Raw genomic sequence first — 16,294 nt, forward strand, 5'->3', positions numbered from 1 at the left:
ATACAGTGCAAGTAAATATATATATAAAAAAATATAAGTGCAATGGGCACTATATACAACTATACAGACCACAGTTGCTGGTAAAATAATAGCGCTGTATATCCTGGTTCCTAGGAGAGGTATACAGGATGACCGGACCCATTGTTCCCTGAGACCTGTGGCTGAAGAAAATGGCCGCTGAGTGTCTGTGAGGTGGCGTGGAGAGGAGGAGGAGCAGCTCAGGTACAGCAATACCGCAGTGGAATGGCGCACTGAGCTGGGGGAGGGGCAGCAGGAAGATGGCTGACCTCCCCTATGCTGTCTTTAACGACCGGGTCTCTGGCCTCCAGATATGCCCTGCGCCAGTATATTATGTACTCTGGTGGGTTTGTGGAGTCCTGGGTGGAGCGGGTTCACATCACGGGGTTTACATCAGCACTTCTGGTCTGTCTCCTGAGATCGGAGTTAAGACTGCACATAACCGCGGTTTCCCACGAGCAGGAACCCGTCTTGCCCGTTCCCCTAAGTCCCGGCTGCAGTCTGGGGTCCCCCAGTGGAGCCCGCTAACAAGGTTCCTGGGAGCCCCGCCGTAAGTATCAAGCCTGGTGCTGGAGTTGCGGCATCGCAGAGGGGTGATGGAGCAGCAGCACAGATGTCCTGAGGACTGTCTAGTGCTGCTTGTTCTGTCTTTAGTAAAATAAAAATAAAATAAATCATAAAAGTAAAGCTTGGGCTACTTAAAGCAGCCCCACTGTTATAATGGTGCACCTGCTCCAGACGGACACCAAACAAAACTGAATTGCGTCAGTCTGTGGGTGGGGTATAGGGGGAGAAGGACCGGAGAATCCTGGGATTGAAAAGCTTTCCTGTTGGTGTCCGGTCCTCCTATCCACCACCTACACCCCATTGTCTACCTGTGGAGCACTATGGACCCTGAAGAAGAAATTGTATATTTTTTTTATTGAAAGAAGCCTCGATCGGTTATTATTATTCTCAGTCAATGACATCAATATCTACATCTTACACCATTAGCGCAGTCCAACGCGTTTGTATATATTAATAACATGCAGCTGAACGTTGCACTGACAATTCATATGTATGACAGTGTCACAGTGCAGCTCACTGCTCGGAGCCGCCCCAGCCGGAGGGAGGATACCTGTTACCCCCCTCCTCAACCCTGGCCCCCTCCACCTTAGTACACCCTGCACTAGAGGCGAGCATTGCAGCCTCCACCTCTCCTTACATTTATAGGAGCCCCCACAACTTTGTTGCCCAGGGGCCCCCACAAAACTTAATCTAGCCATAAAAGATGGTATTAATTATTCCTGAGGAAACATGCACTGTTAGGGTTCCATGAGGACGGAGTTTGAGAAACATTGGGATAGGGGATCCCACAATTGTAAAGGTCTCTATTTAGGGGTGGTCATTTACAATAGCATGATTTAAGTTTACTTGTTTCATTCTGACTCCTTTCCGTGCAACACCAGTTCGGTTTAAAGCAAGTTTTTCTTTTGTGCAACTAGAAACTGCATTTGGGAATAAATATGCAAAAAGTAAATTCACCTGGCATCAAGGATTCCTTCATATTCTGAGAGTTGGCGCTTGAAACCCGCATTTGGTCTTGCTACACTGCGCTTCTGTTTCACGTAATTGTATGCTTTCTCCATAGACCAGTCATATTCTTTCATGGCATACGCAATGACTGTAGAAGCTGAGCGGCTGACTCCCATTTTGCAGTGCACCAGACACTTGGAATTATTCTTTCTGTGGGCACAACCAAAAAAGGTTATAAAGCCACAATACTAGGGCAAAGCTTTATCAGCAAAGCATCATAAACTAGAGATGTGACCAGATCATAACCATGTACAATATATTTTCTATATAGAAAGTCACAGGTGGTAGACAGGTAAGAGTAGACACAAGTCCGGGATGGGGACATTAGAAAAGGCATAAGAAAGCATAGGAAGAAGTAGATAGGAAGCATAGGAAGAAGTGGATTGTGCTGTTTCACGTTTGAGACAGTTATTATGGAAGTGCCTGGACAAAAGGTATCCCGCTTTCTATGATCATAATGATGGCTAGGGTGATGGGAGGGAACTTTGGGGGTAAAAACAAAAAGAAACTTATAAGCAGTATAAGGGTTAAGAGATTAGATACAGATGACATTGGGTTATTTTAAACAAAGCAAGCAATCTAATGCCAGTTGCTTAGGGGCCCATTTATCAATGATCGCTTTTGAAATGCGATCAGGGCATGCCAGTAACGCCCATGGTCGCATTGCAAAAGCGATTCTATTGGCCGGATGTATCATCCGGGACATGCAGGGACACAGGCTCCGAAAGGAGCCCGTCCCTGCAATGTCTTCGGAAAGCTGCCGGCTGCTGCGCATGCCCAGTCCCCATGGCCTGTACATGTACATCCGCCATAGCTGGCGATGGTTCCGGCGGATCCCTCCGCCGGCTAATAGTGCGCGGTGTAGCACATAGGCTACAGCGGCTAACATCTTCAGATGGCGTTAGCTGCTGGGGTCAATATCCGGAATACATTGCATTCCGGATAGTGGTAAATTTGTCAGCATCCCTCATAGAAACCTATGGGAGATGCGGCTGCCAGCGGTAAATGGAGGGATCACAGCAGGTATCGGAGATACCTGCTGCGGTCTTTCCTTAATACATACGGGGGATACTTAGTATTTCAGATAAACCCCTGAAAACTAGTGTTTTTGGAGATTATACCTCAAATACACTTTTAGGGCAGCACAGACGGTGTAATGGTTAGCATTACTGCCTCACAGCACTGAGGGCATGGGTTCAATTCCCACTACAGCCCTAACTGTGTGGAGTTTGTGTATTCTCCCTGTGCTTGCGTGGGTTTCCTCTGGGTACTCCGGTTTCCTCCCACATTCCAAAAATATAAAAAGGTAGGTTCACTGGCTCCCAGCAAAAAAATTAACCGTAGTGTGTATGTCTGTGTACATGTGGTAAGAAACATAGGCCCTGATTCAGAGCCGGACGCTCTGACAGAGCGCTCGCTCTGAATCAGGGCGTCTTTTTTTTTTTTTTATGGAGCGGCCTCCTGGCCGCTCGCATTCTGTGGGTTGCCACCCACAGCTAATGCGAGCTGCCAGGATGATGGTCGCGATGGTCAAGACCATCGCGACCATCGGGCTTGCGACGAGACCCTTGTGGTACGGTCTCGTGGCCGCAAGCCCCAGAGAGCTTTCGGCTCAAACAGAACCGAAAGCTCTCCCACTGACATCACTTGTAATGTCAGTGGGGCCGCCCCCAAACGGTAGGCGTTCTCATGGGAACGCCTCCGTCTGGGCAGCCACCCCCCCGACCCGCCCACCAAAGGGGGCGTGCTGTCACTCAACATGGAAAGCACGCCCCCTTTGGTGCGAGACCCAGAGCGACGGATTGCCCGTCGCTATCCGGGTCTCGCGCACGACGGAACCGGCTCCATCGTGCGCCTACGCTCTGGGCCACCATCGACCCGGTTGCGAGCGCACTGCACTTGCGACCGGGTCTGAATCAGGCCCATAGAGTGTATGCTCCACTGGAGCAGGGACTGATGTGAATGCCCAAATAATCTCTGTAAAGTGCTGCAGAATGTGTGCGCTATATAAATAACTGGTAATAAATCATAATAAATAATTCCCAAATGAGTATTCCAACTTCTCATTGTTCCCAGATACCATACTATGGGGGCGATTCAATTTGAATGCACACATTAGCAAGAATTATGATACAATAATATAGCAGATTTTAGGGACACATCTATGGGTGGTGAAAGAAAATATGTTGGCTGTGAGTTTGTCAGAATGCTGGCAACTTGCACCCATAGCCAAGAATTGAATCGCCCCCTTAGAGGCTGTATCTAATCATAGAGAATAAAGGACATATCTTGGCAAATCTTTTTTTAACCACTTAACTGACTACTTTTTTTGTGAATTAGGTGAAGAACATCCATTTTAACTTATCCAAACTGGTTTCATAAATTAATTTTTTTTAAGATTTGTAAAAAAATAATAATCGGGGTTTAAAACATTTGAGACCGGATCCAGGCAGCAGGTATGTCAGGGGCGTGAGGGGGAGGTTAATTTACTTTTCACATTTTTTGCAGCCGCTGGGTGGGGGGTCCTGCTTTGATGAACAATCAGCAGTGATCGGCAGCACAGCAGACAGAGGGGGAGAGGGTGCTGACAGGTCCCTCTGAGAGCAGCAGCTGCGGGAACATTCTCTTCCTGCAGCCGCCTTCATGTTTATCTGATGGGTCGAAATTTTACGACCAGAGGAGATAAAGAACTGCCTGGTGTGGTCAGAAAATTACCACCATGCCAGGCAAGTGGTTAATGTAGTAAATAATACAATGTAATTATAGGAGTTCAGTATGTTCCATTGTGTCATTACATGTGATATCACTACAGCTACAATCATCAATACCAACTTTGCTTTGTTAATGAAGTTATAGGCCTCATTCCAGTGAGAGAGCAGGTCAGTGGTCTCCTCATCGTATACACGGATATTATGGTAGGCAAAAAGGCCTGGAAAAAAGTTGTCTATTTCCCTGGTCACATTCAGTATGTAGCCAATTCTGAAAAGAAAATGTTATTTTGTTATGTTAAGAATATCATCAATATGAATAGAAATAACAATATAAACTCGTACACATTCTGAGAACTCTTTGGCTACACAGAACAATTGTACGGAGTAACACTCTATCATTGATGTTGTACAGTTGATAGATTATTTAATAATACAAGTTTAACATTGTAAGCTTGCAAGCAGGGCCCTCTTACCTCTATGTCTGTCTGTTATTACCCTGTTTTGTTCTATCAATGTTTCCAATTGTAAAGCGCAACGGAATATGCTGCGCTATATAAGAAACTGTTAATAAATAATAAAATAATAAATGTTCTGTAACCCACAGAAGCCAACCAGATGTTTGCTCTTTAGTCTGACTCAATAAGTCTGCTATTAGCAGACAGGTTTTGCTATTGATTGCCAGCGATGGATTGTAGCACACAATTACTTTTTGCATTGCATTTTTAAATAAGCCCTTTGATATCATGGTAACATTTATAATTGTATAGATCTGGTCTAGGCTACAAAAGCAATTACTTTTCTGCCGATACAGAGAACACACGATTCATAGTATTATGAAGATAACATTTTCACCTTCTACTCACCCTGCGTTGTGCAGCTCCTCCAGATTTGAAGCATTCCACTCAGAGCCCTGCAATACACATGGCACAAATCAATACAGTAAAATCAATGCAGCCCAGGCTGTGAGGTTCCGCCCCTTAAGAGGTCACTTTAACTATTCACCACTTATTTGCCAAATGCATTTACTTTTTATTTTTCCCTTCTCTGTCGCTTTCTATTTTTAACTAAAGGGGAAAGTCCGCCTTTGACTTTCTTCACTCCCCCAGATATGTGTAAGGTGCGAGGCTCTCCCCTAGGATTCATTAGCTTCATCACACCAGATCCGAATAGGTTTTTGTCCACACAGACCCCTACTAAGTAAGCAGGAAATCCAACCCCATTAATACCAGATATGAATGCACAAATAAAGTACTGAGGGCCTGATTCAGACCTGCTCGCGAGCGCTGAGTGCTCGCAAGCGGGTCGATGGTGCCCTACTGCGCATGACGGAGGGTGCTCCGTCATGCGCATGCGCGAGACCCATGGGAACGCCTAGGTCTCGCACCAAAGGGGACGTGCTGTCGATGTTGATTGACAGCACGCCCCCTTTGGCGGGCATGCCGGGGGCGTGGCTGCCAGATGGAGGCGTTCCCATAGAAACGCCTACCGTCTGGGTCCGGCCCCACTGACATCACTAGTGATGTCAGTGGGAGTGATTTTGGCTCTGAGAGCCAAAATCACTCCAGGGCTTGCGGTCACCGAGACCCTAACGCAGGGTCTCGTCGCAAGCCCGATGGTCGCGATGTTCTTGACCATCGCGACCATCATCATGGACGCTCGCATAAGCTGTGGGTGGTAACCCACAGCTATGCGAGCGTCCAAGAGGCCGCTCCAAGTTTAGGTAGGAGGGCCCTGATTCAGAGCGAGCGCTCTGGTCAGAGCGTCCGGCTCTGAATCAGGCCCTGAGACTTTTACATCTGGTGATGTGTTATTGGGAGACTACAGCATCCCTGCTGGGAGAATATCAGGTAATAAGTAACACAATCATGACCAATGCATCACTGTGCTACTGAAACACTGCTGAAAGCATAAACTGTGAAAGCAGAGCTTCCTATCGCCCTACTCCAATTATCCCTTGTCACCATGTGCAATAAAGGAAATACAAATGATAAATAAAATGACGATCTCTAAAAGGCTTCATTTAGAAGCTGAAACATTGATGCCATGCTAAACATGTTTTACTTTTCACCTAAAATACTGCTTGGATTAGCCCGATTTATTCCGTCATTTAATCCTGAGAGTGCAAGGACTGTATTTGAAGCTATTTGTTACACTGGTTAAAGTGCACTTTACCACAAACATGCAACTGGATGGTGCAAAACACATATCGTTATACATTCATGGCTGAGACTAGATATCCAGAACTTCAGAGGTGGCAAGTGAAGTCCTCCTGCGTGGAGCAAAACAACGTGCACCTTCCAGTAAAGCATAGAACCACTTGGAAATACTCTCTTCTGCATCCCTTTCTTTAAATATTTCCATGCCGCAAACGTGAACCTCATTTCTGCATTTCGGTGAAAACAGAGGGCGTGCCTGTGTACCTAAGCTGCCCTTTGCATCCTGCCAGCAAAAGCATGAACTTTGCTGTAAAACTGAGCATAACTCAGTCAGCACTCCTTAAGTACATTTATGTAGGGTGCATAGTGTGCTGCACCAGGCTACCCTCTAGAACAATATAAGTGAATAAAGTGCCAGCCTCCCATCATGATTTAAGCTGTCCTATATGTAAATTCTGACCAATTTATGTGCCAAAACATAAGAACAAGCAAAGAAAGCTGTTGGAATCATGAAGATGGGCTGGTCCGTAATTCAGTTCCAAAATGACTAGACACAATGTTAACGTGACATCACATAAAAAAAACAAAAACATTTGTGCTGCACTTTTGCAGCTTGTGAATGACCTGAAGTGAAAGCTGAAGTGTCTGCTCTTCCAGACATTGCTAGAAAAATCTTGTTAAGATTCCTAATGATGAAATTCAATTGTGTACCTCAACGTAAGCTAGAATGCCTCAAGCACTGCCATAGGCCTTGCTGAGTGAGCTTCACATGTTCACATGTTAAACATGAGCTGGGGATAATTAAGGACAAAACTGTGATCCTGTGGAGACAGCCCATGCAGTACATTTAAAAGACACACATGGAAAATACTATGATGCATTTAGAAACTGACCCTGTTCAAAATAAGCATTAATGTAATCATATTACTTGCGTTACATACCAAGTAAAGGTAATCAAAGATGAGAGAAGCTTTATCCATCTGCCCAAGAATCAGTATCATTTCATTGTCTATGTATTCCTTGTATTCTTTCAAGTTGCAGCTAAGCTTCTTCTCCAGTTCATTGCGGATCTACATACAGACATCGGGCTCAGAAAACATATCACAGATGTAGAGGAACGAATCACTGGCATGCAGAACTGCTAGGAAACAGCTCTCTTTAGTACATACTCACCTCTTTGCATGTTACATTCTCCAAGTCCTTGCTCATCATGATGCTCCTTAGTTTTGCTTTGATGACCCATTCAGTCCTCTCACCTTCACTTGGTCTGCACACAGAAAAATGTCTGGTCAACAAGAACAAACTTTTATTGCTGTATTATCTAATAAACACAGCTGGAGAGCATATTTCGTGTGTTTTTTGTTTTTGGCAAAATTATCTTCCAACACAGCTACACAATTTTTTATATATGCTTACCTGATTGAGAAATGGGATTATTTTCAGCAGCTTCCCTATGAATGTATTTAATAACTTTTATACTGTTATTATTTGTAACACTTATTTTTCTGACAGGGTATGCACATTATATATATATTATATATATATATATATATATATATATTAATTATATTTTTACCTTACTAGGAGTCTAACATGATCTAATTTTTTTATAATGAATCTTATATTTAACACTTGTTTTATATCTATATACTGTTTGTGTATATGATTTTGTAGTGTAGCTAGAAATTATTGAGTGATTAAAAGTGACATTTTAAAACTCTTTATTTAAGAGTGTACCAAAATGGAATTCTTCTTTTGACCTATCTTGTGGATCACCCCCATAAAGCTAACAAATGTACCCACATAGACATGGGTAATGACTGATGAGTGCTCAATGATTGTAATGTTCCTTTAGCTTTTATTCCCTGTGTATTGGTAAGTAATGAAATACTTAGAGAACTAAAAATAGGAAAAATATGAGATATGGTAAGAACTTACCCTTGTTATCTCTATTTCTACGAAGTCCATAGGGTTCCACAGGATACCTTGGGGTATAGGTGTGACGTCAGTCGCAGGGCACCAAAGAGTTAAGCTTTCAGCCTCCCAGGATGCACTAGGTCCCCCTCCTATACCCCGCCCCCGGGCCAAGGCACCTCAGTTAGTTACCAAGCCATAGGCCGGAGGAGGAGAAGGAAGAGAGAGAACAAAGATCTGGACACATACAAGAATCACATTCTCACCAGAGGGAGACGGAAAACCGGTGACCAGAGCAAAGCCCATCTGCAGCACAGGTGCGACAGGGCGGGAGTCCTGTGGAACCCTATGGACTTCGTAGAAATAGAGATAACAAGGGTAAGTTCTTACCATATCTCATATTTTCTACTTCAGGGTCCATAGGGTATCCACAGGATACCTTGGGGATGTCCCAAAGCAGTATCCTTTAAGGGTGGGGACGCTCCTGTGCAGAAAGGAGAATCCGCCGCCCGAAGGAAGCATCCTGAGAGGCGAAGGTGTCAAACCTGTAATACCTCACGAAGATATGGACAGAAGACCACGTAGCAGCCTTGCAGATCTGAACTGCCGAGGCACCACGTCGAGCTGCCCACGAAGGACCCACAGACCTAGTGGAATGAGCCTTCAGAGAAGGAGGGACCGGTAGGCCTTCATGAAGATAAGCTTCAGAAATAGCCATACGGATCCAGGCTGCCAAAGTTTGCTTTGAAGCAGGCCAACCCTTTTTACAGAAGCCATAGAGGACAACAAAGCGTCCGACTTCCTAAACAAAGAAGTGCGGTCAACATAAGTCCTTAAGGCCCGCACAACATCCAAAGAGGCCTCACCCACGGAAAGACCCGGTGAGTTAAAGGCCGGAACAACTATTTCCTCGTTAACATGAAACTGGGAAACAACTTTGGGAAGAAACTCGGGCCGAGTGCGGAGCACTGCCCTGTTCCCATGAAAAACCAAGAAAGGGGGTCTACAAGAAAGAGCCCCTAACTCAGAAACACGTCTGGCTGAAGCAACGGCCAGAAGGAAAACAGTCTTAGCTGTTAGCCATTTAATATCCACTGAGCCCAGTGGTTCAAACGGCGGTCCTTGGAGAGCCCTCAGGACCACAGCCAAATCCCAAGGCGCCACAGGTGGAACAAAGGGCGGCTGAATACGGAGAACACCTTGCATAAAGGTGCGCACATCCGGGATTGTAGCAATCCTACGGTGAAACCAGACAGATAGGGCCGAAACCTGTACCTTCAAAGAAGCAAGGCGAAGCCCATGATCTAGTCCCGCTTGCAGGAAGGCGAGAATCCGAGACAGACGAAACTCCCGCGGTGCATAACCTCTCGGTCGACACCACAGGAAGAACGTATGCCACACGCGATGGTATATCCTCGCGGAAGACGGTTTCCGAGCTCGTAACATGGTACGCACCACAGAGCTGGAAAACCCCCAGGACCTCAGCATGGCCGTCTCAACAGCCACGCCGCCAAAGACAGCCGAGTCAGGTCCGGGTGAAGACAAGGACCCTGAGACAGAAGGTCCGGTCGTAGCGGCAACCGCAGAGGACTGTCCACGGACAGACCCTGAAGGTCTGAGAACCAGTGCCGTCTGGGCCACGCGGGAGCTATCAACAGGAGCGTCCCTCCTTCCTGTTTGAATTTCCGGATTACCCGTGGAAGAAGGGAGACCGGAGGGAACAGGTATGCGAACCTGAACGTCCACCGGACGGACAGAGCATCCACCAGAGACGCCCCTTCGTCTCTTGTGCGAGACCCGTACACCGGCAACTTGTTGTTGTGCCGGGACGCCATGAGGTCGATTTCTGGAAGACCCCACCTGTCCACCAGTAGTTGAAAAACGTCCGGGTGCAGGGACCATTCCCCTGGATGAACGTCCTGGCGACTTAGAAAGTCCGCCTCCCAATTTAGCACTCCCGGGATGAAGACCGCTGATATGGCCGGAAGATTGCGCTCCGCCCAAACCAGGATCCGAGAGACCTCTACGAGAGCCGCCTGACTGCGAGTTCCTCCTTGCCTGTTTATGTAGGCCACGGTGGTAGCATTGTCCGACTGGACCTGCACCGGGTGACCCTGGAGAAACCGCTGTGCCTGCAGGAGAGCATTGAAGACCGCACGGAGTTCCAAGATATTTATTGGAAGCTCCGCTTCTGTCGGTGTCCACCTGCCCTGGAACAAGTGTGGACCCGAAACTGCTCCCCAGCCCCGAAGACTGGCGTCCGTTGTCAACAGGACCCAATTTGGAACCCAGAACGGACGTCCCTTGTTGAGGTGGGTCGTCTTTAACCACCACGCAAGGGACAGGCGAACCTCCGGGGTGAGCACAATCGTCTGGAACTTCAGAGACTGAGGCAGCCCGTTCCACTTGGACAGGATCAGGTGCTGCAGAGGTCTGGAGTGAAACTGGGCGTATTCCACCATGTCGAACACCGACACCATGGAGCCCAGTAACCTCATCGCCGAGTGTAAGGACACCCGGCGGCTGTGCAGACAACTGCGCACCCTTGACTGTAAAGCAGAGATCCTGTCCTCCGTCACGAAGATCCTTTGCTGTCCCGAGTCCAATAAGGCTCCAAGATGCAGAATCCTCCGAGACGGGATTAGAGTGGACTTCTGCCAGTTGATTAGCCAGCCGTGCCGTTGCAGCAGTGCAATGGTCAGGTCCAAGTGGTGTAACAGGAGCTCTGGAGATCTTGCCACCAATAACAGGTCGTCCAAGTACGGCAACATGCGGACTCCTTGCAGCCGCAGAGAAGCCGCCATGACCGCCATAGCGTCCTGTATGTCCAATGACACCATGTAGTCCCCAGGTTCCAGCGCCAGAATGATGGACCGTAGGGTCTCCATCCGAAACTTCGGGACCCGCAAAGACTTGTTGAGTGCTTTGAGGTTGAGAATCGGACGATATGACCCATTGGGTTTCTGTACCAAAAATAGATTTGAATAGAAACCCTGGCCCCTCTGGGAGAATGGAACAGGCACTATAACTCCAGCCTGGAGCATAGTGTGCAATACCTTCCGCAGCTCCGTAGCCTTGTTCCGGTCTGATGGTAGACCCGTGGTGAAGAATCGAGCCGGGGGTCTGTGCCGGAAGGAGAGGGCGTACCCGTGAGAGACCACCTCCAGAACCCAAGTGTCTGTCGTAGTGAACGACCAACACCGGGAGAACTGCAGCAGGCGGCCTCCCACCCTGGGATCCCCCAAGGGGAGACCCGGACCGTCAGGCCGCAGGCTTGTCATCTGGCTTGGGGGCCGGACGTCTGGTACTCCATGCCTGTTTCCGGGGCTTGACCGATTTCTTAGGGCCAGCCTGTCGAGGAAACGACTGTGGTTTGGGCCTGCCCTGGGCCCTAGATGACCGAAAGGACGATGGTCCAGAACCAGAAGGAGCAGCGGCCGACGGGAGACAAGCAGATTTGGCTGCCGCCAGCGTGGCCACAATCTTATCCAGATCCGGACCGAAGAGAACTTCTCCGGTAAACGGCAACGCTTCCAGACCTTTCTTGGATCTGCGTCCGCCTTCCAGGATCGCAGCCACAAGGTGCGACGAGCAGCTACCGCTGCTGAAGAAATTCTAGACACCAGAGTACTAATGTCTAGAGCCGCCTCGTTGATGTAGGTGGCCGAATCACGGAGATTGCCAATCAACTCCGCCTGTTCGGCCGGACAGTCGGATTCAAAAGAAGCCTCTAATGAATCCGCCCAGCGCTCCATCGCTCTGGCAACCCAGCAAATGGCCATAGCCGGCCGTGCTGCCCCCCCTGCAAGGGAATAAGCGGACTTCAGGCAGATTTCTACCTTGCGGTCCGTAGCATCCTTAAGGGAGGACATGGATGGCATCGGCAATGTGGCTCTACGGACAAGACGGGTCACGTGAGAATCCACCTGTGGAGGGGATTCACACTTAGCAAAATAATTATCCGCGAACGGATAAGCCACCCCCAGGCGTCTCTGCGGCTGGTATCTTTTGCCAGGTTGTTTCCACGCCTCCTCTAAATGGTCCACCAACTGACCCGAAAGAGGAAAGACTGTGGCATCGCCCTTCACATCTTTGAAAAAGGCATACTTAGATTTAGCCGCTGGGGGAACTTCGTCCTCAATCACCAAGGCTGTGCGGACCGCCCGAATAAGTCCAGGAATATATACTTTGGACTTAGCATCAGCGTCCTTAGTATGGAAAGGTTCCTGATCGTAAGGATCCAGAATCTCCCCATCATCAGACGTCCCTTCGTCATCCTCATAAGGAGCGGACAGAGACGCCACCGGCCTTTTATGAGACCGCATCACAGACTCCCCTTGCAACACATCCGACAAGTGCTGTACAGAACTCGTCAGGGAGTTAACCCACGCTGGCTCCTGAGAACCCGGGAGCGGGGAAATAGGGAGACTGTGGGGTACCACCAATTGTCGTGGGAACCCCTGCATGGGTGACGACACCACAGACTGCTGGGACAAACCCATCGGAGTAAACGCGGGCTGCGGAGCTAACTGGCCCACTAAAGCTGTTAACGCCTGAGCGAAACAAGCCCAGGGCGGCTCCTGTACCGGTGCTGTAACCGTAATAGGCCGCGCCATGGACAAACACTGCCGGCAAAGGCCCTCCGCGCTACCCTCCCCCTCCGCTAACGGTACTTTGCACGTGGTACACTGTAGCCGGAGGGGAAAATCACTTTCAGACATGATGGCACCACGTATGTGACCTCTCTCACCAATTAAGTATTAAATAGGCGAGAGACCACCCTGCAGCACCGCACCGCAAGGGCTTTAGCAGAAAGAACAGGGACAGTAATAAAGCTGACAGTTTAGAGAAGAAAAGTTACAGGCAGCGCTAGCACAGTCACATACAATGCAGAGAAATAACAATTCCTGCACTAACAGCGCTGATCACTCAACTACACAGACACAGGGCCTGGTAGGACACAGCGCTGCATACACAGACCTGAGCCACAGCGGAGGAGAGGTATGCGGGGGGACCCAGACCACGATGCTTCCTTCCAGACTTCCAGCAGTGTTCACCATGCGTTGCAGAGAAGATGGCCGCCGAGGAGCAGAGAGAAGCTGGCCTGGGGGAGGAGCGCTGACACAGGACCAGTCAGCACAGTGCAGAGAGGGCTGTGTGCAGCGGGGGAGGCGCCGGCTGTGAGACAGGGAAGGCGCACTCCCCTGGCATGCATTTAACCCCTGGGACGCCGCAGCGCTACCGCTCTGCTGCGGTCCGCTGTCCCAGGGGGTAGTGGAAGCGCAGGTTGGTCGCCTGGCTCCACGCTGCAGCCAGTCCCCAGGGAGCCCCCTGCCTGGGGACTTAGGACCATGTGATCAGCGGGGACCCACCGCGGGACCCCGCTGCTTACCTCTGTCCCCCTTGAATCCGGCCATGGTCCGGAGCATCTGGGGTCACCGCTAGCTGTGACCCCAGACGCCCACCAGCATCCCCGGATCAGTACCGGCGTTCTGGTACCGGCGGGGTGTAGGGAAGACAGCATGGACGTCAGGACTGACTGTCCATGCTGTTCATCCAGATGTGCAGCCACCGCTGCATGAAGAAAAAGCTTCAGGGGCTCTTCTAGCCCCCACTCCAACAGGTGCACCCGACTCCGGCCGGGCACCAAACTAAACTGAGGTGCCTTGGCCCGGGGGCGGGGTATAGGAGGGGGACCTAGTGCATCCTGGGAGGCTGAAAGCTTAACTCTTTGGTGCCCTGCGACTGACGTCACACCTATACCCCAAGGTATCCTGTGGATACCCTATGGACCCTGAAGTAGAAATATTTAGAAAACGTGCAATGATAACTGCTGCAATAAACACTGTGGCAACCATTGGTGCTAGAACGTGGATCATCATTCACATAAGTTGTGCAGTGGTATGACTATAAGGGAGCTGACTAAGGCACTGTAGTAGCCTACGCAAGAACCAAGCTCTATACACCATTTTAACAGGGATCCCAACAGGCCCAGAAAAGGAACTAGGCTTTAAACTTGCCCTTAGTGCACCAACTAATAGGTATGTTCTCACTAGCCGTGACGCAGTGTTTATGGACTATATTCACCTACTGAATGTAACACATAGCAATGATAGAGAGGAACTACAGTGGTTGCAGGGCATGCAGAAAATATTTTGGGACGCCAACTGGTCTGACTACGTATGTGTAAAGGTAGAAGTCATCATATTATCCCATCTATCCACCTGTTCAATCCCCCAGGAATCAGTTGATGGTGCATATGCACGGTCAGATTTTTCTTCAGATCTGAACGATAACCATCGTTCATATCTGAAGGAAAATCTGACATATCTGACGTGTTTCAACGATGGACGATTAACGAAGCGCGTTCCCGATGGTCAGATAACGATATCTGACATCTGATGTGTTTGCAGTTAGACTTGGATGATTCCATTCATTTTAATGCAGGCAAAAATCGTTCGTAGTTCAAATCGTTGGTCAAATCGTTCATCTGACAAATCTGACCGTGTGTATGCACCTTGACAAGGCAAAAAAAAAATACTCAGCAGACAGAGAGAGCACAGGAACAGAAGATGATGACACATCTCTTAAAATATGTACCACACACCTCTGTATGGATGTGCAGAGCCCAAGCAGGTAACAGTGAGTGAAAATCAAGCAAGTGTTGGGAGGGGAGAGTTCGGTGAGGTGATCACAATTCTCATTAGGGAAGGGGGGAAATGGTATATTACTAGTGGAGTGAAAGAGAGCGTTCCTACTCTGATGACAACTCTTCACTAACAAATGCCCATTTAGAGAATACACATTTGTGTACTGCATATGAGCACAAGCCTTGCTCTTCTGCACATATGAAGTTCCAGTCTCAAAATGCGCTTGAGATTTCTTACGCTTAGCATGAAGGAACAAGGGAGGAATGGGGTGTGTAAGTATATGCTAAATAGCCATAACAAATAAAAAACCTGATTTGCTCCTATCAGGCCACCTGGTGAGGCCTAATATCTCTGTGGCATGATGTTCTGAGATATCTGAATTGACAGAGATTACCGATACTGTAGCTTATACTGATAGCATATTACCAGCACTTAGGTCAGCAGCTTTACAAAACACTCATTTGAGAATACTCAACAGAACTTATATTTCCCCAGCTCACTGGTGGCATTTTGTGGAGTCTGAGTCGGGGGTATTGCCTTAAGTGCCATAGGCCCGATGCTACGTTATCACATAACCTCTGGCATTGTAGAAAAATCAGTCGGTTTTGGGACAAACTTCTTGATCAACCACACATTATCTTTAAACTTAAACTGGCCAAGAAGGCAGAGGCCCTCCTTTTTGCCAACTTCTCCTCCTGAGTCAGTGACATGGACTCCTCCCTAGACCCTCACGTATCTCTTTTAGCAGTCATGGGTCACTGTGGTTAAACAAATTATTTTATGTATATGCTAAATAGAGTAAGGACATGTTCTCATAAATGCTTCTTAGTCACTGCAGAACACAGGCACATATGCACCTGTCAGGAGGCTTATCTCTTCAAGTTGCTCAACCTCTGCTGCTAAATACACGCAAATGATGACGACATATTGTACTCTAAACACGCTCACAGTTTAGGGATCTAGGGGCATGCCACTGAACACATTGGGTAATCTGTGTCGCCATATAGTATTTTTTTAAATTAGGATAGTCCAGGTCCCACCTTGTTAAGTTAGTTTCCAAAGCCTTAGGCTGGGTACACACGTAAAGATTTTATGTCCAACCATCCAACTAGTTGATTGGTTGGAATGAAAATCTGGTAACATATGGGAGTAACTGATGATCAGCAATTTGGTCCTAAATGCCAGAAAACAGATGAAAATGGTCGTTCAGACAAGTTTGTTAAATATTTGATCTAAACCAGTGGTTCTCAAACTCGGTCCTCAGGACCCC

The 16,294-nt window shown here is 48.2% G+C and overlaps 1 protein-coding gene across 4 annotated transcripts in view; it reads right to left on the reverse strand.

Annotated features, from left to right (window-relative positions):
- Positions 1 to 16,294, reverse strand: part of SSH1 (slingshot protein phosphatase 1) — an 80,541-nt gene that overhangs the window by 23,115 nt on the left and 41,132 nt on the right. For all 4 annotated transcript variants that reach the window (XM_088457251.1, XM_088457250.1, XM_088457252.1 and 1 more), the window contains 5 exons: positions 7,634 to 7,727; positions 7,402 to 7,530; positions 5,168 to 5,214; positions 4,426 to 4,572; positions 1,543 to 1,743 (listed from right to left, as the gene is read on the reverse strand). In XM_088457251.1, coding sequence (XP_088313377.1) covers positions 1,543 to 1,743; positions 4,426 to 4,572; positions 5,168 to 5,214; positions 7,402 to 7,530; positions 7,634 to 7,727 — 618 coding nt within the window. The remainder of the gene's footprint in view (positions 1 to 1,542; positions 1,744 to 4,425; positions 4,573 to 5,167; positions 5,215 to 7,401; positions 7,531 to 7,633; positions 7,728 to 16,294) is intronic.

Source organism: Taudactylus pleione, unplaced genomic scaffold (genome assembly GCF_031769625.1).
Source record: "Taudactylus pleione unplaced genomic scaffold, aTauple2 ptg000749l, whole genome shotgun sequence".
Lineage (NCBI taxonomy): Eukaryota > Metazoa > Chordata > Amphibia > Anura > Myobatrachidae > Taudactylus > Taudactylus pleione.